At 40.0% G+C, this 23,568-nt stretch overlaps 2 protein-coding genes across 3 annotated transcripts; one reads left to right on the forward strand and one right to left on the reverse strand.

The window, feature by feature from the left end:
• The first annotated feature begins 8,373 nt into the window (after positions 1-8,373).
• On the forward strand, positions 8,374-16,533 carry ube3a (ubiquitin protein ligase E3A). Its single transcript, XM_062395277.1, has 11 exons — positions 8,374-8,633; positions 9,881-9,927; positions 10,079-10,359; positions 10,447-11,657; positions 11,747-11,891; positions 12,767-12,972; positions 13,109-13,273; positions 14,244-14,399; positions 14,491-14,564; positions 14,674-14,817; positions 15,538-16,533. Coding segments are annotated over exons 2-11 (2,505 nt in total). The 5' UTR covers positions 8,374-8,633; positions 9,881-9,925; the 3' UTR covers positions 15,659-16,533.
• Positions 16,534-16,617: 84 nt separating this feature from the next.
• cnga3a (cyclic nucleotide gated channel subunit alpha 3a) lies at positions 16,618-23,568 on the reverse strand. 2 transcript variants are annotated; one of them, XM_062395279.1, is made up of 9 exons: positions 23,395-23,568; positions 21,600-21,718; positions 21,390-21,479; positions 20,664-20,792; positions 20,457-20,516; positions 19,785-20,006; positions 19,556-19,657; positions 19,362-19,468; positions 16,618-19,251 (listed from the first exon to the last, which is right to left on the reverse strand). In XM_062395279.1, the coding sequence occupies exons 2-9, from the start codon at positions 21,692-21,694 to the stop codon at positions 17,855-17,857; spliced, it is 2,202 nt and encodes a 733-aa protein (XP_062251263.1). In that variant the 5' UTR covers positions 21,695-21,718; positions 23,395-23,568; the 3' UTR covers positions 16,618-17,854. The 2 variants fall into 2 exon arrangements, with proteins under 2 accessions (XP_062251263.1, XP_062251262.1); XM_062395278.1 differs by having other exon boundaries at positions 20,664-20,837.

Here is a 23,568-nt window from a genome sequence, read left to right on the forward strand (position 1 = left end):
TTTGACCTCTGGACGTAAACAGAAACGTGGCAAGTCTATAAAATGTTGACTGAGTCTGTACATTATTGACTCCACTGGGCTTTGCCACTAGAATAACAGTGACGATAACCTTTAAATCAGTTGCAAAGTCGGCACCACAATTGTGAATAGCCCAGTTGTTAGATCATGACACAGTTGCAAGGTGGGGGTTGTATTTGCTCAAGGTCCAACAATCCTGATGAAGTGAAAACGTCTCTTGATGTTCCTATCATGTTCCTATCAGGTGCTTCAGACAGAAATATGCACCAGTTTGCAACTGCACATTGACTTGATTATTTACATACTTACACACACATGACTCGAACATTTAGCTCACATTTGTCCATTAGCTTTTCATAGCAGTTCCAGGCTCTGAAGGAGCTAGTGGTCTAATGTCTCAGTGATTTACAGGGCATGTCCATACCTTCAGCCCTCCGAGTCTCTCATCCACTCCCATCGGTACTAAGGTGTGAGGTGAACGTCCTTCAGAAGATGGAAGATCTTTGGCCTGGTGTAGCAGCACTTTGTCTTTGCCTTGTGTGCATAACATCGCCAACACGGTGGACCTTATTAATGTTTCTTTTAAGGTACGATGAGGGAAAAGGGACAGATGAGCCTCTGCTGATGCTGACTCCAGCGAGGCGCTGCAATTACCGACCGCCACTGCACTTTGCAAGTGCAGGTTCCCCGTCTAAACACAGAGATAATGATGACTCGTCTGCCCTTGCAGGGCTGCTCTCTCCATCTCTTTCAAAGCCCGAGTGTAAACCAGCCAAATTGATCAGCTATTTTTTCTGCATACTGTGTGTGGTACTGTGGAACTTTTGTGCCATTGTGCAAAGCTTTAGTGTCCACACAACAATATTTTAGGCTGTTCATCTGCTCTCTGTGGCATTAGATAAGCAGCACATGCAGTATAATGTTTTTTTGTCACACGTGTCACATATATTGTTATGAGAATTCATGAGAGAGATTGATAATGTAATTAAAAAGGCTCCACACTGGAAATTAAGGATCGTCTCTCGTAGTCGTCTTTCATTTTCTTTAATTATTTTTTTGATGACCTGCAGTCTACAAACAGAGAGGAGTATTATTCTGCAGAAGCTAATAGAGTTTGATTTGCATTTTATCACAGAGGAGCCTCATTGATTCTGGTCATTACAGTGGCCTTGACCCGCTTCAGGACACTTTGTTTTAACAAGCTTAAATCAGAGCTTTTCCAATTTCCAAAGCTGCCTTGTAAATAACTTGGACGGATGAAGCCGTCAGATAACTGGATTATGGGAGTTTTTTTATAAAGTCACACAGCCCCATTCCACTCTTCCAATAACTGAATTCTGCTTGTTAATTTATACTTGTTAAGATATGCTGAGGTTACTCCATAGTTTTTACTTCAAAATTACAAATGAAGACCTTCTGCAATCCAGGGCCATTTGTCTTACAGGTGGTGGGGCCATTGTAATGCACCGTTCTGCACAGGAGTAGCTGGGCCAAAGTATTTTTGCTCTTTTTCAGTATAACTTCCCAAGGTTCACACAAGAGAAACGGCAGGGACACACACAAAGATAGACAAACACCTATCGTCACTGAGAACCTCCTTGTTCTCAGACAAAAACTATTTAAATTGATGTCGTAATATATTTACGTTTATTTCTTAAAAAGTAAAGTAGTGTTTTCACTGCCCTCACTGTTTGTGTTGCACCTGCTGGGTGTGGTCAGAAGTTGCATATTTGTCCACACCCATCATATCTTTGGTCACTGCAGTACAACAATAAAAACAAGCCATTCAGGAGATGTTAAATTGCTCTTTGATAATTCAATATAATCAAAACCCTGAAGTAACATCTAGAACTTGTGAGAGACTGAACGCACTACCAAACTTAAAACAGTTAGAATCAGCAACACACATAGTACAGTAATGCATTCTTCCACTGAGGTTCACACTGAGGTACTAAATGATGACCAGACCATTTAGTTAAGGAAAGTTAGTGAATATACTACAAATAGTCTGATTATCTTTGAACAAATGAAAGGATACAAATCAGCAAAATGGTTTGTGTAGTATTTGGTCATAAATCATTATATTGAACAAATAAAAAAAAATACCGGATGATAACATTTAATGAAAATATAATTGTTAAAAGTAAGTAAGAGTTATTACGGTTCATCCTGAGGGGAGCATGAATATCAAATTTCATGGCTATTACATAGCATTGATACAATATCGGGTATGTGGACATCATGGAGGCAGTAGATAAAAAGTCAAGGAATCACTGAAGGAGTTTATCCCCTGGGAAACAGGAACGTCTGTACAAATTTGTATTGGGCTGTTAGTTGCTCTACATTAAAACTCATTAGGGTCTATTACTGGGGATCAACGATACATCCAATAGTCATCAAGGCGTCAACCACATGGCAGTGTAAGATGAAAACTCAGGCGATCACCACAGTCAACAGGATACATCCTCATTATCATCATCAGTATTGTCATTATCGTATATCTTGCGCAGCCAAGAGGTCGATGATGGTGAAGTTGATGCTGAAGGAAGAATTCTCCGCAGACCCAGAACTTGCTTGTATAGTTAAAGTTTATTACACAGAAGTCTTCACAGGTCAGGACGGACTCTAGAAATCCGGAGACATTCACACGCCAATAGTGAAGCCCGCTTTGCAGGCGTCAAACATACAATATATATAGGGTTTGCCTACGCCCATGGCAACATCCCACATCCCATGGTTGAGAGGTGCATAACTGCATGTATCTGAGCACATAACATGTAAATGTAAGGATGAATTCATAACAACATGCCTCATGCTTAATATAAGAAAACCTATTTTCTACACTCATCCATTAAGGGGCCACAGATCATACCCTAGGGGAGAGAACTAACAAGAAATGCATAGAAGAACTACTGAGAGTCTAAAGATGGCGGCGGCATACTTATACATGTGATTCTTGTTCATACTAAGGTTAAAAGTAGCAGAATATACTACATCATCCCTGGAGCCACGCGACTAGGTTAGCCAAGACAACCACAATAAACAAACTCAGCATAAAAAAGAGCGGGATGTGTTTTAAACACGCTGTGAAAACACTGTGAGCCAGAAACCAATACCAAGTCCCATTCCTTGTTTTTGCCTCATAGCCATTTCAATCAACCACTTGCCCCTTTGTTGTGATGGCATCTCATTCTGCTGAAGTATAGAAATTCACCCGGGTTTATGAGTTTGGACAATGAGCCAGAAGTGAGAAGGCTGATCAGAGACGTGGCCTCCATGTCTGTGTAGGACATGTATCCTGATCACAGAAGACCTCTGCTCTGTCTTGATTGCCTCACTGACCCCTGTTTCTGTATGACACAATTCCAGGAAACACTTAACAACCATGATAAAAAAAATTCTACACATCTGTCCTACATGTAACCTTCAGCGTCCTCTCCTGAACTCTGCACCACCCTGCAGTTACATTCCCAGATTGCCAACAGTACATTGGAAGCTAATTGATATGTTCCAGGAAAAGAGACATGCCGTGATGATGGCAATTTGAGGCGCCCTTAATCCATATCAAATGGACCACAGATTATGACACACAGTGAAATATCATCGCTGCCAGTGTCGGCTAATGTCCAGTGTTAGATCTTGACCTGATCCAGTGGCTGATAAACCCATAATTTCCTCCATTTGAAACATACAACATAACCACACACGTAGAAAGATTTCTAAGAAATGACGAAACCCTGTAAATTTCTCTTTCTGCTCTTCACATCTTTTCAAACAGATGAGAATAAAACGGGCAAAGAGATTCATGATGATGCAAAGTTACCCATAATCCCCATCATGAATAGATGCATCATATGATTCACAATTGCTATATTTTAGTTTTTGCTGAATATGCATCTCTGGTATGCGACTCCATATTTCAACAAAGCTGTCAAAGCTATTTTTTGGGAGAGTCAACCCTCATACATTTTATTTGTGGGGTTTATTTATCTACTTTTTCATATGTTTCTGTAGAGATCACATAATTGTAATATCATTAACACAGACAGGAAACATTTATATATTTGCACATTTTGTCTTGACCAGCTGCATGTTATGAATATAAAGGCACATCCCGCCTGTTTTAGCCTCTTTACACTGGCGTAGATTTGGATGGGGTAGGTATTAATATTTCACTGAATACTTTTTTGGCTCCACATGGTCTCTGTTTAACTTTTATCTCTGACCTTTTGTACTGTATGCACCAGCACATACTTTGAGATCTTTGAGCAGAGGTCTTTAGTGTCTAAGCTTAGCCTGTTAGTGTTAGTGTTTTTTTTTTATCAAATGTTTCTACCTGTTCCATTTGAAAACAGATGATTGTATGACTAGTCTGCTTAAGCACTTTGTCATATGGATTTTGAAAAGTTTGTAGTTATAATAATGAGAATCATTATTATTAGTAGTATTAGTAGTATTATTATCATTATGATTATTATTATCTAATTTAAATTTTTTCTTAGGTTTTTTTGGAGTAGAGAATAGTTTTTAGAAGTACTGGAGTATTTTTATTAAAGTCTAAGTACCTCAGCATAATATGCATAGTTACTTTCCACCACTGGAAATATAGTTTTCTTTAAACCCTACTATAGTATAATGTGATAATGGTGTAATGGCCCAAAAGACCTTGTGAGCCTGACGCTTTGTGTGCTTACAGCGTCTCCCAGTGTTCATGTACAGCACTACAGCCCTGTTCTATAGTGATGTACAATCTACCTGCTCAAAATAAGAAAAAAGGTTGGTAATTAATGTTGAGCGTCATATTCTTTTATTCAACATGACATATTTATTTGAAATGTCCACACTTACTTCTGTATGTTCACGAGTAGCTTGATAGCTTTCAGGGACATGAATGTACTAGGAGCATGGCTTTTTTCCATTTATGGTTTTGCTGTATTCTCATGTGCGACTCCTGTATTTTCCTAATGTTGTCCGATGGTAAATCTGTGAAGATGAAACCATCTCAGTTTGAAGTGAAACACTGAGATATGTACATCAAATAAATGTCACACTATAAGTGTAACACTGTGTTGTGCTTGTATGCTGACAGAATAACAAACATCTCCTCAGCGCCATGAGAGCAACGCACACGGATTACATGATGCATAATTTACAAGGGCCCTGTTGTAGAATGAGATGGCAGCGGTTTGACTACCTGCCTCGTACGTCAGGTTTGGTTTACGGTTTATGAATATGATTTAGAGGTTATGGATGATATTTTTCTGTGTTGGCCTCCATCAACACAGCGAGGGGACATGATTTGTGCTCTTCCAGCTTTGGTTTACTCCGACTTCTGTGACTTATGTGTGTGTGTTTTCAGTAAAATGAAGTTTGCTGTATTATATTAAATATATAAATGTATACATATAACATGATCATATATATATATATGATTATATATATATATATATATATACATATATATATATGATCATGTTGGATATATAATATACTATAGTTAGTGATAGGAATAATTAAGGAGCATTATATATATATTAAGTTTGTATGAATTCCTGGGACACATGCACATAATAATAGGTGGAATGTAACTGAATATAACAGTTCTTACTTCACAGATTTCACACACGCTACATGTCATCATCTCCTAATATATGATGTATTGTTGAAGATTAAACCACCTAACAATCTTTGAAGTAGGCCTACACAAAATGAGATACATTTTGACCAACTACTCTAACATTTAAATACGTAAATGCATCAGTATTATAGTTTTCTTTAGTATTGATAATCGATATTTGTCTATACTGAGGCCACTTTTCAAAGCTCTTCATACAGTTCCCAAGACGTGGCTCAGCAGTCAACTCATATCCAATATGCACCGATGACGTAAAAACAACACTAACAACAGACAGCATTACCTTATGTTGTACCATGTATGGTGATGTTAAATCATATTTTATTTATTTATTTTATCATAAACCAAAATTCCTTTACAACAAAACAAAATGCTTTAGTTGTAATTTTTATTTTGAAATAATTCCAGCCATTCAAAATACAACATTACACAGATCCTGTCATCTGCATTTGCCCACAGCTTCCTATCTGCATCACAGCTTATATCCTGTCTTCATCACACCCAGAGGAAGAATCTTTCTGCAGCCAGATCCATCCCTGACAGTCTCCTGCAGACACGATATATGGCAGCCATTCATTTTGTCCAAGAGGGACATCTGAGGAGAAAGGAAGGTGGAAAGAGCAGCGTCCTGGATGGGCTGTAAACCACTATGTGACTGGGAGAGAATGGTGAAACAACACGTTCCTCCCATTCAATAAAAAACGATCTGGGTTGATTTCACCTCACCTACTACAATAGAAGTCATCGCAGAGAAAAGTACTTGCTCAGTGCTCTCTTCTTTTAATTTTATTATTTTATTAAACACGAACAACTCACAAAAAGTGTATGTTTTTTTTAGCTGTAGCAGAATGTAGAAAATGTCCAAGTTCACAGTAACTGTGTGTGTAGTTTTCAAGACTAGAACATATATGATACCTTTGAGTGGTTGTGTATATAGTTACACTCAGCTGTATAAGGTACACCTGTATAAGGTAAAATGAATGTGGTCCAACACAGAAGTCCAAGAATAGAATCTCCTTCATGAAGGATTTAATATTCAGTTTTAGTTAAACTCATTTAGAGAGTTCTTGATTCAACTTTGTTTGGATTTTGGCGACTGCATTTATTGGTGATTTTGAATTCTCATTTTATTGAGGTGATCCTATTCAGCCTTTTAGTAACCTATTGGTGTATTCAATGTTATGAATGGGTTGGAACATATAATGGAAATAGCTTTGATTCTATTTCCTGTCCATTTTTTAACCTGCTTGAAAACACACTTATCCAGTCTAGTGAAAAAATATATATTTTATGATTGTGGTGCATGATCAAATCATCAGGACTTTTGACGATTTCCACACTTCGTATTTGACAAGCTAGTCCCACAGCATTCATCAACTTCTAAACTTTAGACATTGAGTATGTTTGATTGTGAAGGTCTTTAGCTGAACACTGTGTGTATTACAGACAGCAGGGTAGTGAGGATGGAGCCTTTACCCTGTGACTTGTTTTATACCATAGGTTTTGGTAACATCACTAAATAAAGTCTTAAATTGTTCTTATTCATTCTGTTTCTCCCAGTCATTTGCCATGTGTTTATAATACAGGTTCATATGAGTAGATGGTTTATCAGCCCTACATGTGATTTCTGATATTTCCTTTCTCTGCTCTTTCAGTTGTCGCTCTAGTTCAAACATTACTGCATTAGAGGAAATTAAAATTCACCCTAAGATCTCTTCTTCATCTTTCCATTTTCTCATTGACATAAGCTCAAGTCAAGATCAATATGAGATTTACACTACTTTCTCGTACTTCTTAAATCTAGCTCATGGGAAATAGCCTTCCTCTTGTTTTACGTAGCCAGATCTTAAATTGCTCCTATTTCTCTGGGAGAAACAGATTAGAATAAGAAGAAGTTTATTTATTTATCACAAGACAAAGACAAGACTACAGTGAGCACTAAAACTTTCCTCTGGGCATTTGCAGGATAGTATGATCCCTTCACAACACACAAAAGTTTGCTCCTTTGTGCACAACCCAGGGATCATAAATCACTCAATCAAACTTTATTCATACAGCACCTTTCAAACAAATAAATTGCAGTACAAAGTGCTTGACAAGCGGTTGACAAAATGTTATAAAAAAAAAACATTCATGAGTTAAGACAACAATGCACTCATGCATTTGTAAATATAACAAAGCAAATGATAATTAAATAACAAAAGTTAATAAAGACAAAATAAATTATACTAAGAATGAAATCCTACAGAGTATATTATAAATAATAATAACAATAATAACAAAAGAAATGATAATTTTTAGTATATCATAGTATATGAGTATATCATAATAAATAAAACTAGTGTTACAAGCCATGAAATGATAAAACACTACATGAAAGCAGGAAAGGAACAGACAGGTTTTTAGTTTACTTTAAGTCTGCTCCATCGAGTCAGAGGAAAGTAAATGATTATAAAGTCATCTTCCATCTAAATGAACCAGGTCCAGATGTGTGCAGCTGTAAAGATGCTTTTATATTGTTGTTCGTAAAGTGCACCAACCACACCAAGGCAATTTCCTGTATGTGAAAATATACAAGGCAATAAAAAGAATTCTGATTCTGATTCTGATTCTGATGTGTGGTGTGTTTCTGTAGGTCAGTGGATGGAGGAGGAGGGGGAGGAGGAGGAGGAGGGGGCGGGAGCCTGGATGTTTGACAGCCCCCGCGCTGCATGCCGGGATACGAGTCTCGCTTGTTTACACGGTAGCAGAGTAGCATGTGTTGTTTTGATCTTCTGACTAAAAGTCTCGTTCACGTCGTGCCGCTGCAGCTGAGTTTCCCGGAGGTGAGCAGACCCGAAGCGGAGCCGCGGACAGTGAAGGGGCCCGAGTGAGAACCAGCCGCGGACACACTGACACAACACACCGCTGCTTTTTGCACCGTCACTGACACACACACACACACAGGCACAGGCAGAGGCAGCTACCCTTCAAATCACAGGTCAGTACTCACATCGATGCACATGTCACAACTATTCATAAATATGGGTATATACACGCAGCTCAGAAGTTTGTTGATTTGTTTATCTGACGGGTGTGTTTTCTGACGCGCTGTCACGAGGCTTTTGAAGGTGACAGCTCGCTTGTCAGATTTTAGCATCATCATGCTGGAGAATTGTTTTGAACTCAAGTGATGAAATGTCGTTCTTTACTTTGCTGAATCACGTCTCTCTTACAGCCTCGAGGTGTCTGATTTGTTTTGTTTATTATTTGTTTCCTGTGTTGTGTGTTTTGGGTTGTTTGTTTTTGTTGTTTTCAGCTGTGACTAAGTATTTGACGGTCAAATATGAGCAGGGTTTCAAATCTTTGAATAAACTCCCTCGGCGTATTTGTGAAAACGACCCCATGTAGTTTTTCCTCAGAGTATGTAATTTCATAACTATCTTTTAAGTGAAACATTTGTTTTATATTGTCCCCAGTATGATAACTGTATGAAGAAGGATCATCTTTATTAAACACACTTAGCAGAGCCCAGCTGATAAAACCAGCTGATACTATAGACGTGTGTGTTGCAATAGACTAATGTAAAAAAGAGATGTCATTAAGCGGCAGTGTCACTCCTGATTTTTACAACTGTCAAACATCAGACTCGAAAAATATCTCGCACCCAGCTCTCTAAAAACTCATCTCAATTTTTTTATTTTGTTTTTGTTGTACTTATGTAAAGGTGGTTCATGATGATTCTCATTTATCGATATTGGCACCAGCTTCAAGATTCGTGTTTGGCCAATAGATATAAAATGACTGAAATGTGACACCCAATATCCATCGTTAAAATACGGTGGTTTATCACTTCTGGAATAATATCCTAAGTGTAGTGGCTCCATGCTCTGGTAAAAAAAACATTTCCCCTCCCTTTATTAACACACCTGCTACCTTTATTGTGAATCCTATCTGGTCTAGTACTCAGTTCCCCCTGGTGTATACAGATATAAATGCAAAAATAACAAATATTAGTAATCACAATATATCAATCAATTGAAATAGCTCCTACACTAAGACTAAGATAAGTAGTAAACTTGCAATATATGTTTGATACAATGATGTATACAATATATATATATATATATATATATATATTTATATATTATATTTATATATTTATATATATATATATTGTATATATATATAAACTGAATATATACATTGTAAAAAGGACATAACATAATTGTTAAATTTTCCTTTCAGGGGATCATCCTTTGGACCTACAGGCGGAAACTTGAATCCAGCCGAATGTAAGTGACCCCTTTCACGACTTGTTAAATATCAAGTTCTGCTGGGTTCCTGGGTTTATTACTTGCATTGCAATTATGTGTTTATGCTTGTTGCTAATAACTGATGACACTGAATCCCCCGGCAAACTTCCTGTTTGAATATCATACACAGGAACAGAACGACTGCAAAGCATCTCATTGAGCGCTACTTTCAGCAGTTAACTGAAGGCTGTGGAAATGGCAACTGCACGAATGAGTTTTGCGCATCATGCTGCAATTTTCAACCTTTGGATAAAAATTCAGCCGCTGCCAAAGCGCTGGAGATGTTTAAGATTAACGCCAAACTCTGTCCTCAAATCTCCAAGAGAGAATCTGACACCTTGCACCCAGACGTCAGTGTTGACGAGAAGATGAGTGACATGGACCTTAGTCCCGAGAAGGAGGACTTCTCAGGTAAGCTGACTCTGGGATTCTTTTGCACACCAACACTGATTCAGTTAACTGTCTTAATTCAGTTTTCAATGTGTTGTTTTCTTGCAGATGTGCATTATCTCACAGAGAACAATGTGTGTACCATCCTGAGTTTCTGCGAGGAGCAGGGAGACTACTCTGTTCTCATCCGCGTCATTGGCAGAATTTTCTCCACTGCAGAAACACTGATGAAGAGTTTTAGGAAGGACAAACCAAATCCAACAGATGACCTGGACTCTTTAACACCAACAGATGTGGACAAGCACAAGAAGCAGAGTGAGACACCCCTGGAAAAGAACGGTGCTTCCTCTGCAGCTGCTTTTCCAGACGAGTGTCCTAGAGAAATGTTCGACCCCTGTGAGGTTACTGTGGACATTGACGCCGTGAGAAGAGTCTACAACAGACTTCTACCCATCGACCAGGTGGAGACCGCTCTCGTGAATGCTCTTATTTACCTCACTCCAAACATGGAACTTGACCTAGATTACCTTGATGTGTACGAAAATAACCCAGATTACTTGAATATCTTCATCATTGTGTTGGAGAACAGTAACCTTCACAGTCCAGAGTACCTTGAAGTGGCGTTGCCACAGTTCTGCAAGGCAATGAGCAAACTTCCTGTCACTGCTCTTGCAAGACTGTCAAAACTCTGGTCATCGTACGGCCTCCCACACATCCGCCGCATGATGGAGACTTTCCAGCAGCTCATCACTTTCACAGTTGTCAGTAACGAATACGATGGTGAAAACCTGGTCAACGATGACGAGACTGTGGTGGCTGCTACTCAGTGTTTGAAGGTCGCCTTCTATGCAAGTATCCTGGGTGGAGACGTAGACGTCGAGCACAATGAGGAGGATGACGATGACTCTGAGTCGGATGAGCTCAGCCTTCACGAGTTGCTGGGTGAGGAGCGGCTCTATAAGAAGGGTCCTCGGACAGACCCCCTGGAGAGAGAACTGGGGGTTCGGTCCATAGATTGTATAAGACCTCTCATCAGCCATGAGGATTTTGTTAACGAGTCAGTGAACGATGTAGTGGAGATGGACAAAGATTTCACCTTCTTCAAGGTCAACGCCGAAACCAAGTTCTCTTTTCAGAGCTGCCCCTTCATCCTCAGTGTCATCACCAAGAACCAAGGACTGTACTATGACAACAGGATCAGAATGTACAGTGAACGGCGCCTCACCGCCCTCTACAGCATGGTGCAGGGACAGCAGCCCAACCCCTATCTCAAGCTCAAAGTTCGAAGAGATCACCTCATCGATGATGCCCTGGTCAGGGTGAGTCCCAGGAAGTCACATTAGTGTTGACCGTTGTGTTGATGTGACGTAGTCCCTCTGTGTTTCATTGAATCCTCTGTGTGTTGCAGCTGGAGATGATCTCCATGGAGAACCCCTCTGACCTGAAGAAGCAGCTGTTTGTTGAGTTTGAGGGGGAGCAAGGTGTAGACGAAGGAGGGGTGTCGAAGGAGTTCTTTTTGTTGGTCTTGGAGGAAATTTTCAATATTGATATCGGTGGGACCATTTAACAACGTTTTTATCTCTTTTTTGTGATAATTCTTTCTAATTTATCAGAGAAATATGAAACACGCAAAATATACCCAAATAATTAACAAATGAAAAAGGGCAAGCCACAGGAAAATAATCTGGATCCAGGCCACTTACAGGATATCAGTGTAGATGGTTTTGGAGGTTTGTTGAGAGTCAATACCAAACCTCTTGTAACTGATTCGTTGATGAATCAGATTTCAAGTATACAACGTCATGACTCGTCAGAAACCAATCAGGAAAAGGGAGTTTGTGATTGCTGATGTAAGCCCTGTTAATAGTGTTTGATTTTTATTTTGTATTTGTTTCCTATGCATCAGTGTATCACATCATATTCAAGTTATTGTTTAACATTTAGAAAAAATTACTTTCTTGTTGAGAGGAAGATGAGAAGACTGATACGACTCATCATATCGGCCTCTTAGATATCAAGCTACAGCCAAGAGACTGTTAGGTTTTGCTTTGCACAAAGACTAGAGAGGATGGAGACAGTGCGCCTGGCTCTTTCCAGAGGTAACAAATCCAGAGCACTTTATACCTCATTAATACATTCCTAGAAAGTGTGAAATAACAATTTGGGTTGATCAAGGGGATATTTGTTGAGCTGTTTATTGGTTAGGAGAAGTGACTTCCTGGTGTTTGTCCTGGTTGCCTGGAAAAAAACCGAAGATTAATCATAATTTTTGTCAGATTTCCAGTCTTTATACTTAGCTAACTGTCTTTATGTTTTACTCACAGACCCGAAATGATCGGTCTCGGAAACTAAGCGTTTCACTAGATGCTTGTAATTTAAACATGCATTTATATTACATTTTCTAAATTTTGTGACTTTTTCTGCACAGGAATGTTCACCTACGACAATGATACAAAAGTCTTCTGGTTTAACTCGTCCTCACTGGAGAATGAAGCGCAGTACACACTCATTGGAATCGTCCTGGGACTCGCCATTTACAACAACTGCATCCTGGACGTCCATTTCCCTATGGTCGTCTACAGGAAACTGTTGGGGAAGAAGGGGACTTACTTGGACCTGTCTGACTCACATCCAGTATAGTAACTTTCTCTTAAGTTAATACAGAACAGACTAGGTATCATGTTTTACCAGTCGTGCAGCAGTTTGTAAAAATGCCTGATTCCTGTAGGTTCACTGCAGAACTTGACAGCAAATGTTTCTGTTGTTGCAGCCTCTCTACCAAAGTCTGAAGGGTTTACTTGAATACACTGGCAACGTGGAGGAAGACATGTCGCTCACCTTCCAGATATCACACACAGACCTTTTTGGAAACCCTTTGTTACATGACCTAAAGGAAGAGGGAGACCAGATCCCTGTTACCAAAGAGAACAGACAGGTGATGTGTTTGAAAATCCACTGTTGTGTTTAAAATGAGTCTGTGGAATTTCTGCTGATGTGGCCAAAAGTGACAAGCACAAGATGATGGTCTTAATGTGATAATGTAGTGAGCAATGAGAAGCATGACATCAGTACAGTAGAGTAATAAAGCAGCTAACTGGCTCAGTTCATTATTTAGAGCGATGTCTACCTAAAAGTAATCATGCAATATTTGACACAAGCCACTTGACATACTGCAATGACAAGTGGCTGTTATATGATTACTGCTGTCTTGTGCCAAACATGTATTTCAAGCCAGAATCTATGCAGTAGCACTCAGGGGATGGAGCTAGGTCCCAGTAATGAGGTCCCACCAATGCACACATTTGGCAATCGTCAGCATCAAGTCAAACCAACAGGGTGAATCGAAGTAGTATGGACCTAAAATGACAGAAACCATCTTGGATTAAAATAAGAGTTTTTAGTTTGTGCCGTGTCCTATCCTCTAACATGGAGGAGACACGGATTATGACTTATAATGCAGCCAGGGACCAGGGGGTGATAAATAGAATTCGGCTTCCCTTTCGGGGGCCTGTCATGCCGTTCATATTCATATACAGTCTACAGGTATCGTTCATACTGGTTCAAATACGGCTAAGGAACATGTGAACCTTTTTTAGAAATGATATAATCTTGTGTTAAATCACAACAGTTATATATGTGTGATGACTTTATATGATTTTGACAAATTGATATCAAGTTTCGATTTTCCTGACTGAGGAAAAATATTACATAACACAATTAGTTTGTTCCTCTTTTGGTTGAAATATACACTTCACAACACTGTGTATGATTGAGCTGTTAATCATGTAAAAATTCCCATCTTCCTCCTAAAAGCACAGAATAAAGTGACTCTGTTTAAAAAAAAAAAAAAATGAATGCCTGCTTTGCTGTACATTTAAAGTTGTTTTTACGTTTCTAATTCACAGGAGTTTGTGGATCTCTATGCTGACTACATACTGAACGAGAGCGTGGAACGACAATTCAGAGCTTTCAAAAAAGGTTTCCTAATGGTCACAAACGAGTCCCCACTGAAATATTTGTTCAGACCAGAGGAAGTGGAACTGCTCATCTGTGGAAGCAGGGTGAGGAAGTTAACCTTTTTTTTTAACTCCTTGCTGCTTTCTTGTAGCCGATGTTTTATGACCTACAGATGAATTTCTTGTGATTTCACAGAAACTTGACTTTGAGGCACTTGAGAAGACCACAGAATATGATGGAGGTTATAGCAAAGATAGTGATATTATAAAGTAAGTCTGACGTTAACTGGAATCTGACAGCATGCTTTAAGCAGCAGGTCATATTTTAGAATTGACAGGTCATTTCTGTTTAGAGTTACTTTTTATTTTCTCCTCACAGATATTTCTGGGAAACGATTCACTCGTTTGCTGAAGAGCAGAAGAGGCTGTTCCTTCAGTTTACTACCGGCACAGACAGAGCACCAGTTGGCGGACTCGGCAAATTAAAAATGATCATCGCCAAGAACGGCTCAGACACAGACAGGTACAGAAGAGTGTGGTGCATTTTCAAATTAAAAGCTCTGTATTTCAGCACCGACAAAACAAACATTGTGCTTTTATGTCCTTGACAAATTGCTGGCAATTCAATTAATTTTGCTGCCATGATTGATATTAACACCAGTCTGATACAGTGAAATTAAAGTTATCAAACTATCAACATGATCTGGCAGTAATTTTGGCCCCCAGGCTCCCAGTTGCCTCCCACTAATATAGTTTATTTGAGATTATAAAAGAAGACTTGTTCAACTGGCCATCAAGGCTCCGCCCCCCTGTAAAGCCCTGCTTATTAATGGAATTAATATTGAACAATATTGACTGTGTGTCCATATCACACAAAATGTGACACTGCACTTCCCTGGGCCTTAAATAATACACATGATAAGTGTGAGGCCATGTTCGTTGCACATATAGGCAGAGATTTGTGGAATAAGTTGAAGGATTCAGCGACCAAAACTCAATAATATGCAAAAGTCTTACACAGTTGTTGTTTGTCCGTTGTTTAAATGTACCTTTTAAGAGAAGTTGTATCTCAGAAGGTAAGGCAGGTTGTCAGCTAATCACAAAGTAGACACTTCAGTCCCCAGCTCCTCCTGTCTACATGGCTACAGGTGCTTGCTCCCAATGATTAGGCTCATTCCTGGCCGGGTGGCTTGCTGTCAACTGCATGTTAATCAGTGTTTTTTACTCCCATCCTCTCCTGCAGGTTACCAACCTCTCACACATGCTTCAATGCACTGCTGCTCCCAGAGTACACCTCCAAAGAGAAACTGAAAGAAAGACTCCTCAAGGCCATCACTTACGCCAAAGGATTTGGGATGCTGTGACAGATCCCCGGAGGAGAGTTTTCTGACTGCATTATAACAAAAAAGGGAACGCTGCAGAAATGCAGATAGAAATGAGACCATGACACAAAATGCTGCAGTAAACCTGTGCCTAACTCACCTCTATCAGTCGAGCTCCAGTGTCAGTCTATTACTCCGAGGCCTCTCTTCCCCTCAGAGTCAGTTTCATTTACATTAGGTTTTTTCCAAAGAGATTTAACATGGCACTTACATCCGTTCTCTTTTCCACGTGTGTTTTGTTTCTCAGCCAACATATGAAGAAATATTTGTGAAACTGTGAAAGTGCACTTACATGTATACACAGTGTTTTAGGGAATGCCAGCACATGCTTTTAGTCTTTTGATTTAGTCTGACCAGTGTTATATTTCTGCAGTTCTTCATAATGTAGCAGTCGTCGGTCCTTAGCCCAACTTCCTACATCTGAGTGGACTGGGCGTAACGGTGCTTCTTGGTTATGAATGTCATTGAGGTGAAGCCTTTTTATTACAGCCTCACTGGCGAGCTTATATATTTGAACTGTTTCCTGCCAGTGACAGAACAAACTCACCTCCAACCGAAAGGTTATTTTAAAGTATTTCCGTGTTGTGTAACGTTTGAAAATAATACTGTGTGTTGTGAAATGGTGAACCCGAGTGGCGTTTTTGGTTTGGATAATGTTTTAGAATGTATTTACTGACTTGGCGATTCAGACTCTCACATCCTCAAAAAGGTTTTTTTCTCTTCTCTCGGTTTGTTTCCTGTAAAGTGCCAGTGACTATTAGTGGGTGTGATCACCAAATGTGTAACGCCTGTTGGAGCAGAAGAGACACATGAAATGTTTTTATTAGGCCAAATAACTCAGGTACATCATTTATTTACAGATAATGTGAAAATCCCCTGTAAAGAAAGAATTATGCAAAGTTAATAAAAGGTGGGAAAAAAATCTATAAAGTTTGTCTTAAATATTGAAAGGCTTTCTACTAATAACATGGTCAAAATCACTCAAAGCTGCTGAGGCCAATACATTTGTAGTAGCAAAGCATCACACGACTGTGCATAATGTGAAAAGGGTCGATCTTAGTGACAAATGCATTAAAAATGTATCACCAGATGCTGCAGTGAATCTCAACTCAAACGGCCTTCAAGACGCGGTTAGGATTCAATGAGTGATGTTGCCATGAAGGACATCAGCACCGTTGACACTAATGAATGTCTATCAGTCTTATATGGGGAATTACAATTAATCAGATTATCAAAATGACAATTTTGACCAGCAGGCCGCCAGTTTCCAACTGCTGCTGCTGTTCATCCGAGGCCGTAGAGGAAATGTTCAACTCAGTCCACGGACTGAAGAAACACTTTTCCAACCCACTGACTACTGCAGAGAGCTGGTCCCTTTTTTATTACATTTTTATCAATATTGAAGGTATCCTGTGTCCAATTCACTCCAAATTCAAAACTGAACAAGGCCATTAACATTACAGATAATAAGCGCTAAGCCGATAAGATGAACGGGTTGAGAATAATTTGTTCAAAACACAGACAGACGTTTGTGGAATTATTAGATGAGTCAGGTTCCTTTTTTCATGATTTGTAGTTTTCAGTTGTCAGGGTCTTTAAAGGTATGATAAACCAGCAAGGAAACCAAAAGTCCTAATGCTCCCGCTGCTGCAGAAAACCTGTAAATTGGCAGTATAAATACCTACAGTCTGTCAAATCTGTTATACGAAAAAACTTTATTAACAACATTAACATTGCAGATTTACATCTGCACAGAATAACTCACAAACAGACCTGGCATGTAGGTTTATTTTGCTCATACAAGGTCAAACGGATATTGAAGTTGTGAAATTGTGAGTGAGTTTCCTTTGTACTTTAGAAGATATTTTCTGGGGAAATGACGTCAATAGGCTACTGATCCGAAAAATATATATCTTCCCTAAGGCTATGAAAAGCCATTTGTTTGCTTACACTGTGCTTCATACTCAACAGCATGACAACATGAAACTGGCTCTCAATCATAGCGTGCACACAAAATATACATTTGCTGCATACACTGTTCACAATTTGACACATTAGGATGAACAAACATGATGTATAAATAGATATAAACATGGGCCTTTTTCAAAAGTGTCACTGTTCTATTATGAATGAAAAATCTCATCTTTTTTTTTGTGAAGTCGTGAGGTGTCGTTCACTTCACTGTACTTTTTTGTCTTTGTCGGCCACCACTTCAGAAAGGTCCTGTGGCTGTATGGATTTCACTTTGGACTCCATGTCGGTGATCCTACTCTTTATCCTTGTCTGGCTGGAGGTGAACTGTGCCATCAACTGGGCAAACTTTGTCTGCATCAAGTCAAGGTTGCTCTGCAGATGGATGACCTTTTCCTCCATGTCTTTGGGATCGGCGCCGGCATTGGCGACCGCCTCGTCGATGAGGTTGTCTTTCATCAAGATAGCTTTCCCCTTCTCCTCCAGAGCCTTCTTGGCGTCTGGATACTCGGTTAGTGCTTCCATCAAGTCATCTTTGGACAGGGCAAAGAGATCAGAGTAACCCACACTTCTAATGTTGGCAGTTCTCCTGTTGCCTGCCTTACTGCCCTTGATTCCCAAGATACTAATTTCCCCAAAGTACGCGCCATCACTGAGCACCACAAACTGAGTGACTCCATCATCAGCCACCACGGCGAGCTTCCCCTCCTTGATGATGTACATCTCCCTGCCAATATCCCCTTTCTTACAGATGTAATCTCCAGGACTGAACACCTGCGGCTGCAGCTTCAGCACCAACTCAATCAGGAGACCCGCCTCGCAGTCCTGGAAAATACGCACCTTTTTTAGAGTATCCAAATGGACATTGATGGCGATCTCAGCCTTGAGCTTGTCAGGGAGGTTTTTCAACACCTCCTTCTCATCACACGTCTTCTTCTCAGTCCACAGGTAGTCAAACCACTTGATGACCCTGGCCTCCAGGTCTTTGGAGACCTTTCGGAACTGCATGTACTGCTTAATAGAGTCGATCTTTGCCTGGAACTCAGCACGAGATGCATTCATGTTGGAGATCATGGCACCGACGTTACCGACGATACTAGCGAAAATCAGGACACCAGTGAGGAAGTCGGCGATGACGAAGAGGAATTCGACATCCCTGACTGGTGCAGGGGTTTCTCCAATGGTTGTGAGGGTCAGTGTTGACCAGTAGAGGGAATAGATGTACTTTCTGGCCAAGCGGCCGTGCTCTGGGTGGCTGATGTTGGGATACACCCACGTGTCAGTCCCAAAACCTATTGTTTTTGAAATGGCAAAGAACATACAAGCATTCCAGTGGATAATAACCAGGATGTAAAGCACGAGATTGCTGATTCGGAACATGTTCGGGAAGCTGGTTCTGGTTTCAGTCCGCTCAAAGAACTCGAATAGCCTTGGCAGTTTGCAGAGACGGTTGAATCTAAACTCGGGGTTGTTGAATCCGAATTGCAGGAACAGCAGATCAGTGGGGATCATGGAGATCATGTCGTACTTGAACTGAGATGTTGTTCTGTATTTATCTCTCAGTTTCTTGGAGTCTTTTACCAGCAGCCCTTGTTCCAAGTAACCTGAGTGACAAAAGTGAAATTAAGAGCCAAATCAAACAAAAGAATAATCCAAAGGACACAAACGATTCCTTTTCAAAATTTTGTCTTGAAACATTTTGAAGAAATCCAACCTGTTCTTGCTCGGACAAACGTGTCTGCGAAGTAGACAAAGTCTGAGGTGTAGTCCAAGAAAATCCAGAGTTTTGTATAAGAGTTTTGGAGTTCATTAAAACAAGCTCTAGAAAACAGAGAGAATTCTTGTCAGATTTTATGAACATCCCATTAAATTAAGTTTATGTTTTGATGCAGATTCAATTGAAAATACCTTGTTACGATCATCATTAGGTTATAAAATACTGGCCCTGCGATGACAGTCAGCCATTTGTAGTACTGGTCTGCAGCTGGATCCATAATCCAGATTTCTTTCCTACAAAAAACACTCAGAATGAATTCCTGTTAAAGACGCTGTTCATGTTTTTACAAACACATGTTCTCGTGATTAATTTGCCCACAACCAATAGACGTGTTCCATTTCTATCTACTGGTATACTTACGGGGGCTCCTCTTTCTTTTTCTCATCCTTCTTATCATCCTTTTTCTCATCTTTCTTCTCATCCTTTTTCTCATCTTTCTTCTCATCCTTTTTCTCATCTTTCTTCTCGTCTTTCTTCTCATCCTTCTTGTCATCCTTCTTCTCATCCTTCTCGTCCTTCTTCTCATCCTTCTCGTCTTTCTTCTCATCTTTTTTAATCTCCTCTTTCTTGTCCTCTTTTTTGCTATGAATCACAAGTTTACTTTCTACGGTGGTGAAAAAGAACGGCGTCGGCCTATGAGGGGCTAGACTGGCTACCAGACTACACGAGGACGCAGTCTACACAGGAGGCTTCACGAAACATTGTTGGAAGATCTGGTGCAGGTCGTACATGATACCAGCAGATGGCACCCCTCTCAAGTGAACGCAATACACTTCTGTACAACCCACATCATGACTTTCAACAAAGAAATCCCTATTCTAATCAAAGGGAGGATTTTTTTCTGTGTAATCCAGGAGGATAAGGGAGCAAAAACAATGGAGGGTTGGACAATATGGTGTCAGGGATCTCTGTCCTATTGGCTATGCTATTTACTGCAGGCTACAGCACGCCAGAGACACTATGACATCCAACAGGATACATACGTTGTTTTTCTAAGAATCTACCTCTATTTTCTGATGTGCATACACTTACTCGTCTGTGTTGTTGCAGTTATTCATGTTGTAAGTAGCCAGCGGCCACTTACTGGCGAGACTTTGGAAAGAAATGAAGGACACGGTTTTCGCACAGTGAGCGATGGGGTTGTTTTTCATGTGAGGTAAATCAGATTAGATGAGGCCAGACATTTTCCCTTTTAGGAGTCAACAGTCCAGCGGTGTTGCCTCACAGACCAGTACTTACTTTTTCTTACGGACCACGTCGTTTTGACCCACAGACTGGGCGTTGCTCTCTCGACTGGCGACTTCTTTGAGCTCAGGGCCTCTGAAGCGATCCAGGAAGGAGTCGTGCCTCTCTGTCTCTGGGTGCATTCTGTGAGAGGCCCAGTTTCGCAGCATGAAGAAGAAGTAAGAGAGCCTAAAGGGTCAGCGGGGGGTCAAAGAGCACAAGGTGACTACACTAGGAACTAACTATTGGTCATACTTACTCATATTTAAATATGTAAATACCAGTGGTGGGGGAAGTGTTCAGACCAATATTTTACAAAATGTTATATTAAATGTGACTTTTTGAATAGGGAAGGTGCTCACTCTACAGACGAATATCTGACAAAACACATTCAGGATATGATCAAATATGACATTATTGAATTGTTGGAAACAGCATTTTACTATTGTAGCTGCTTGGGGTGAAGCCACTTTGACCTGATATAGCCTATATTAGTCAATTCAGTTTTATTTGTATAGGGCCAATCACAGCATCCATTGTCTCAAAACCTTAGAAATCAGTTTGAAGCACGCGAGTGCACGCGAGTGCTTCAAACTGTGGGGAAGTTGTCAACGTTTGGACTTAGATGTGTTGGAGAGGAATTCAACAACCAACCATTAGGAGTATAGTAAAGAGGTCTGTCCCACCTAAAGGGTTAAACTTTCCACCATTGGTAGATACCCACTTACTGCAGAAGTTTACCTGCCCATTGTTGCAGCACCTGTAAACGAGCCTCTGTGGGACACTGAGGATGTTGTTCTCTCAGAGACGTCCTCACAAAGAGAGTGAGCTCTAGTGGAAGACGGCAGGATGGAAGAAGTGACAGTGACAAGCCTCATATTAATCTATGCAAACTACACAAACAAGCTCTGAATAAAACTGAATCTTTAGACTCTTATGTTGATTTCAGACCTGCTGTCTCCATTTTCAATCACCGCCAGCTCATCAGCAGGTGTGTTGGAGGACAAACGCTGTCTGGTTGAAAGGGACTTTTCGATCTCTGCCATGTTGTCGTGTCTGGCCGTGCGAGCCTGCAGCACACAGGTACACAAAAATACACAACGCGAGGCTGAAAACATGGTGGGGCACATAGCAGGTTTTACAAGCCAGAAGTCATGCATCAAACATTGGCTCTTGAGAGCTGTGTTGTTGATGTCTCCCATGAGTACCACTGTTCACAGTCTGTCTGAGAGGAGAACCTAAAAATACATCCTCATTATGTCCTTAACACTAAACAGGATCAGTCCCCTCGCTCTGTGAACGATCAGCTGTTTTTTAAAATAACTAAGCTATGGCTTACAGGTAGACTATAGTCGCTATGTTTGCTCTTGCACACGGCCTGATAAGTCAATTAGGGCGCCACATAAAGAACAGTTACAAGTGTACGTGGCTGAGGGCAGTGACCCTCCTCAGTTCGGTCTGGGGAAGCAGCCACATCAGCTCCTGTAAAACCCCATCCCAAAAAACTAATCTTTTTATATTTACATACCACTCAGCTGGTTTTTTGGGCTCTTGTGAAAATTCCCGTGCATTAGACTCAAAATGCAACTTGTTAAGTGAGATCACACTCCTTTTCAAACCTTAAAAAAAATGATTTTCTTTGCATGTGCCTTTGGAATTAATAATGACTTGCTGATCTCTAGGGAACGCCAATGTTCGTAACACGTGCACACATGTAGATTAGTGCTAATTCCAGGGAGTTATCCAACCCCCACTGAACTAAGCTATGCTGACAGAATCACCAAGAAGCCGGGTAACTGAAGGATCATAAAAGGCAAAGCCCAGAGTGTGTGTGGCTGATACTGAGAATAACCGAGAACTAAAAGTTTTTAAAAAAATTTATTTGAATATAATTTGATTTGCCTTTATGTTTTTCTATGGGATAATCTGAGTAGCTATGTCTTAATTTAACTTACTTTCAAACATTATAACCAACTCTTGCTAATTTTCGCCCCTTGAGAGGGGTTCAGTTTGATTCCATCAAGAATCGTGGTTGATCAAACTTGTTTGCTTTCTTCATCGTGAAATTGGACAAACTGAAGCAGAGAACTTGAACTCACTCATAACGTATGTTTAAAAATCTAGTGATGACACTTCCATCATTTTATTTTTTGAATAGTGTCTCTGTCGTAATAGAGTCCTTAAAAATAAAATAAATCTGAGTCTCACAGTTTTAATGTTATTTCTGTTCCTGGAGATTAGTTGTTCTGAAGCACCACAGGTCAAGACCCACTAAGAGGCTTGTGTCTTGTGGTAAAGTTGTGAATTCACAGAGACAGCCTTTACCCTAATATACGAATAACTCATTATCCACATTAAAGCCCCTTACGCATGTTAATTGACTGTTTGATTTGGTTTCTTCATAATGTTATATAGATCAAGGCCCACTGTACACAGTTCAAACACACCTACAGGCCTGCAATGTGTCATACAGGCATTATCTGTTAAATGAAAACATCACATTTCACAAAGACATAATAACTGTACATATCTAAATCTATCATTCCATATGTTATCTCAGTCAAGACTCAGTAATTGTTATTCACCAGTTTACATTTTGTGTTTGCTGTAACCACATGTTCATTTTAAGACATTTTAACCGTAATTAATTTACTTTATTGATTCCTTATCCAAAAAAATAAAACAAAAAGATGTTACTACTTAATACCTGCTGCCTTTTTACGCATAACTTTCTCACTCAGCTCACCTGTCTGAAGCCTCCTCACACTGACTTCTCCAACCCGAGCAAACGAGCCATTCTCCTCTGACCACCTCCTGATAAATCCATCTTCAAATCACCAATAGAACATAAATCCTCTCGTCAAAATATTCTTCGGCCCGTTTCGTTCGCGCACAACGTCACCAAAAATATCGACGTCTT

This window comes from Platichthys flesus, chromosome 9 (genome assembly GCF_949316205.1).
Source record: "Platichthys flesus chromosome 9, fPlaFle2.1, whole genome shotgun sequence".
NCBI lineage: Eukaryota > Metazoa > Chordata > Actinopteri > Pleuronectiformes > Pleuronectidae > Platichthys > Platichthys flesus.

Coding starts and splice junctions, on each gene's coding strand:
- ube3a (XM_062395277.1), top strand. Junction 11,658..11,746: donor TCGATGATGCCCTGGTCAGG/GTGAGTCCCAGG, acceptor TGTGTGTTGCAG/CTGGAGATGATCTCCATGGA. Junction 11,892..12,766: donor AATTTTCAATATTGATATCG/GTGGGACCATTT, acceptor TTTTCTGCACAG/GAATGTTCACCTACGACAAT.
- cnga3a (XM_062395278.1), bottom strand. CDS start 21,694: ATGGCAGAGATCGAAAAGTCCCTTTCAACCAGACAGCGTTTGTCCTCC. Junction 21,480..21,599: donor ATTGAAAATGGAGACAGCAG/GTCTGAAATCAA, acceptor GTCTTCCACTAG/AGCTCACTCTCTTTGTGAGG. Junction 20,838..21,389: donor GGTGCTGCAACAATGGGCAG/GTAAACTTCTGC, acceptor CTGACCCTTTAG/GCTCTCTTACTTCTTCTTCA.